General features: G+C 38.5%; 1 protein-coding gene across 1 annotated transcript; it reads right to left on the bottom strand.

Moving 5' to 3' along the window:
• Positions 1 to 534: 534 nt before the first annotated feature.
• LOC137631296 (uncharacterized) lies at positions 535 to 3,330 on the bottom strand. The gene is made up of 3 exons (XM_068363076.1): positions 3,099 to 3,330; positions 2,426 to 2,527; positions 535 to 1,421 (listed from the first exon to the last, which is right to left on the bottom strand). Exons 1-3 carry the CDS (start codon positions 3,328 to 3,330, stop codon positions 1,126 to 1,128), a joined length of 630 nt encoding a protein of 209 aa, XP_068219177.1. The 3' UTR covers positions 535 to 1,125.
• Positions 3,331 to 3,545: the final 215 nt, after the last annotated feature.

Here is a 3,545-nt window from a genome sequence, read left to right as displayed (position 1 = left end):
AGTGATTTATTTTTGGTGTTAATTTTTGAATTTGTTATTTTTTTGTAGAATATAATAATTTTAGTAATGTGTGTATTATTTCGATCACCAATGCTTATTTCAGTGCTTTGCTCCTATCCCCTGACTAAGAACACAAGTAAGAGGTTGATTTAAGAATAGTTTCGTTAAAAGTGAAGTAATCACCCAGTTTTTGTTTTGAGTGTAACATAACAAGACCTTTAGGTATTCAGTGTTCATATATGTTATTGGCTGGGAATTGCGTATTATTCTCAGAGCTCAGAGGTATTTCCCTTGTGTATCAGATTATGTAATATAAAGCAGGTGAGTTTTGGAACTCGGGATTTTACAAAATTCGCTAGTCGTAATAATATGTATGTATGTGCATACCTTAGTTTGATTAAAAAGGCACAATAGATATCGGCTACATTCTATGGTCAATTCAATGTATAAAAATAAAAGAGTTGAGTTATTAATGAAAGATTTATTAGAGGAGTCACAGTCTGCAATATTCCTAACCATACTATTTTACCGCTATATACATAAAAATACAAATGAAAATCTGGAATAAATTAGGATCAGGAGACGAGAGTTCTGGTTCTTGGTCGAAGTCGAATCCGTTGGTCGAATTGCTTTCCTGGTTTCTTTCTCCAGCTGAAATTCTGCTCATCATTTGTGGGGCTGAATTTCAATATTGGACAAATACATATAATGAAATAAGAAATAACCAATAGGTATAGTAAAGCCTTTCAATGTAAAGAAAAGCATGAGTAAGTTAGCTGTTATGCAGTCATGGCCCACACAACGAATAGAGACTAATAATTATTTTGATGGCATAAATTTTATCTTTTTGAATTAGATAATACTTACATGATTTCATTGGCCTTTGGGAGACTGCTTCAAGTCTTGCCATTTGAATTACAACAATTAGATCACATTTATCTTCTTAGTTACAACTTGAACTGCTGCATTTAGACATGGTCTTTTGGGCATTATCTATCTTCCCTGACTTGCAGCTTAAGGCCTTGCAATTGAAAATAAATAAACAATTTACGTCCTGCCAAAGTCCTAAAAGAAACAATAATAACCAGAACAGGACAGCGACCGAGACGGGCAAAGAATCACCCTTTATCCACACGTGGGTAATTTAGTGAAATCGCTATGGGTACACCGAGCCGAGACGGACAGGGTGATGCTCTTGTTGGTCGAGTAAGTCGTGACGGTGACGGTGGTTGTGGAGGTCTTCCAGACGGTGAAGAAGAACTTCTCTTGGCCAGACGCCCCTTCGTCCGATTTCGGCTCCTCGACATCGGGAAGCCCCTGGGAGTTGTCCAGGTGGGTTTCATCATCTGAGGCGATGCTGTGGTCGATGTTCAACTTGCGTCTACGGCGGAGTTTACGGCCAGTGCAGCCTTCGGCGTTGGCTGAGGAAAGACGAAAAGGTGTTTAAAGGTTTAAAGTCCGCTCATGAATGGCAAAGGCAATGGACAGTGACATTGCCCTATCAAGCAGGACAATGCCCCAGAGACTGACCATATATACATATGATCAGCGCCCAAGCCCCCCTCTCCACCCAAGCTAGGACCAAGGAGGGCCAGGCAATGGCTGGTGATGAATCAGCAGATAGACCTATAGGCTCCCCCAAACACCCATCCTTAGTTCACGAGGACAGTGAGGTTGCAGTGACCAAAGAAACTAACGAGTTTGAGAGGGACTTGAATCCCAGTCTGCTGTTCGCCAGTCAGGGACGTTTGCGCTGCCACAACCCTGTGCGTCATGAATGGACGCATTTTGCAAGACTCCCACATTTGGCGTTTCTTAAGCTTATTAAAACTGTCTTATTCAGAATTTGATTTCTTTTCATTGATCAGATCAAATGTTTTTAATATAGGAATAATTCATTGTAATGTAATCATAACCCATTGTAATTTTCGTGCAATATATTTTGAGATACTAGTTACTAAAAGCCTTAGGTGAAACATAGATAATTTTGTGATGTTTTTCATTTGACCCTTAGAAATATTAACCACAGAGTAGACTAAATTTCTTCAGAGCTAGAATTTTGTAAGGAAATTTGGTATCTTGTCTATAGAATTATAAGGAAGGACAACGTAAATCTTTATCGGAATCATTGTTTTATATTGTGGGATTACATGTGTTCAGACATTTGTCACGATTCCTCAGGTTTCATATGGTATACAGTATACATATATATATATATATATATATATATATATATATATATATATGTGTGTGTGTGTGTGTGTGTGTGTGTGTATGTGTACATGTGTGTATGTTTGTGTGTGTATATCTATGCGTTTGTTTGTATGTATGCAGTAAGTAAAAAAATAGGTGTAGCAAATCTATCCATGGCAAACAAGGCGATGGAAAATTACAGAACCAAACAAACCAACTGGTCTCAACTCACATGCTTGGATGCAGAAGTAAGGCTGCGCCGAGGTTAAGAAGGACAGAGCCGTGAAGGTCGTGGTGATATAACTGGCGATGAACAGTTTCTCCTTCTTCAGCTCTGGTGGAAATATTGATAAATGATTAAGGTAATATTTCCCTTTAATTATTGAGTCTTTTGGTTCAAGCAGTTCTGATTTTCTTCCATGAGGTGTTTATAGTTTTTCTTTTTAATCTTGAACGTCATACTTAAAAACATTACTTTCAAGAGAAATATTTCTTAGAGAGAGAGAGAGAGAGAGAGAGAGAGAGAGAGAGAGAGAGAGATTTTAAGAATCATCAAAATTGAGAGAGAGAGAGAGAGAGAGAGAGAGAGAGAGAGAGAGAGAGAGAGAGAGAGAGAGATTTTGATTTTTCAAGAATCACCAAAATTGAAGGGACTTCAGAGAGGGAGAGTTTCTTTAAGATTCGCAATATATATATATATATATATATATAGAGAGAGAGAGAGAGAGAGAGAGAGAGATATATATATATATATATAGAGAGAGAGAGAGAGAGAGATATATATATATATATATATATAGAGAGAGAGAGAGAGAGAGAGAGATATATATATATATATATAGAGAGAGAGAGAGAGAGAGAGAGAGAGAGAGGTGTTGATCCCTTGCTTTATCTTGGCTGTTTACCTTTCTTTATATCCAAAATGTCCTGAGTTTCTTCTTCACCTTCTGCCGTGATGAAGGACGCGAAGGCGACCAGTAATCCCAGCAACAGCAGTTTCCTCTCCTGCAAAGAGAAAGGAAACCAGTTTCGTTTCAGTTTGGAAAGCAGGCCAGAGTCCACAAGTACACACGAGGCACTCGTTTTTCTTAAAAGTCCTATTGTCTCTAACAAGATGCCCATTAGCAAAAGACCCATGGCAAGCACATAGAACTCCTTATCCCCCTATCTTGCTTGATTGGTCCGAGTTCAGAAGTCCACACCGTACCTGTTATTCCCTTCAACCAATCGCCGTCACATAAAGGGTCACCCTTTTGCAAAACTGCGTGTTGGCATAAGGCCAATTTAGTCCATAGAAGCCAAAATTAGACTGGCTCCAAAAGGATTCACACAAGAAGCCTCATCCAGGAGAA

The sequence above is a fragment of the Palaemon carinicauda genome, chromosome 39 (genome assembly GCF_036898095.1).
Source record: "Palaemon carinicauda isolate YSFRI2023 chromosome 39, ASM3689809v2, whole genome shotgun sequence".
In the NCBI taxonomy this organism is placed as follows: domain Eukaryota; kingdom Metazoa; phylum Arthropoda; class Malacostraca; order Decapoda; family Palaemonidae; genus Palaemon; species Palaemon carinicauda.
The sequence above is the reverse complement of the archived record's forward strand: the minus strand, read 5'-3'. Positions and strand labels throughout refer to the sequence as shown.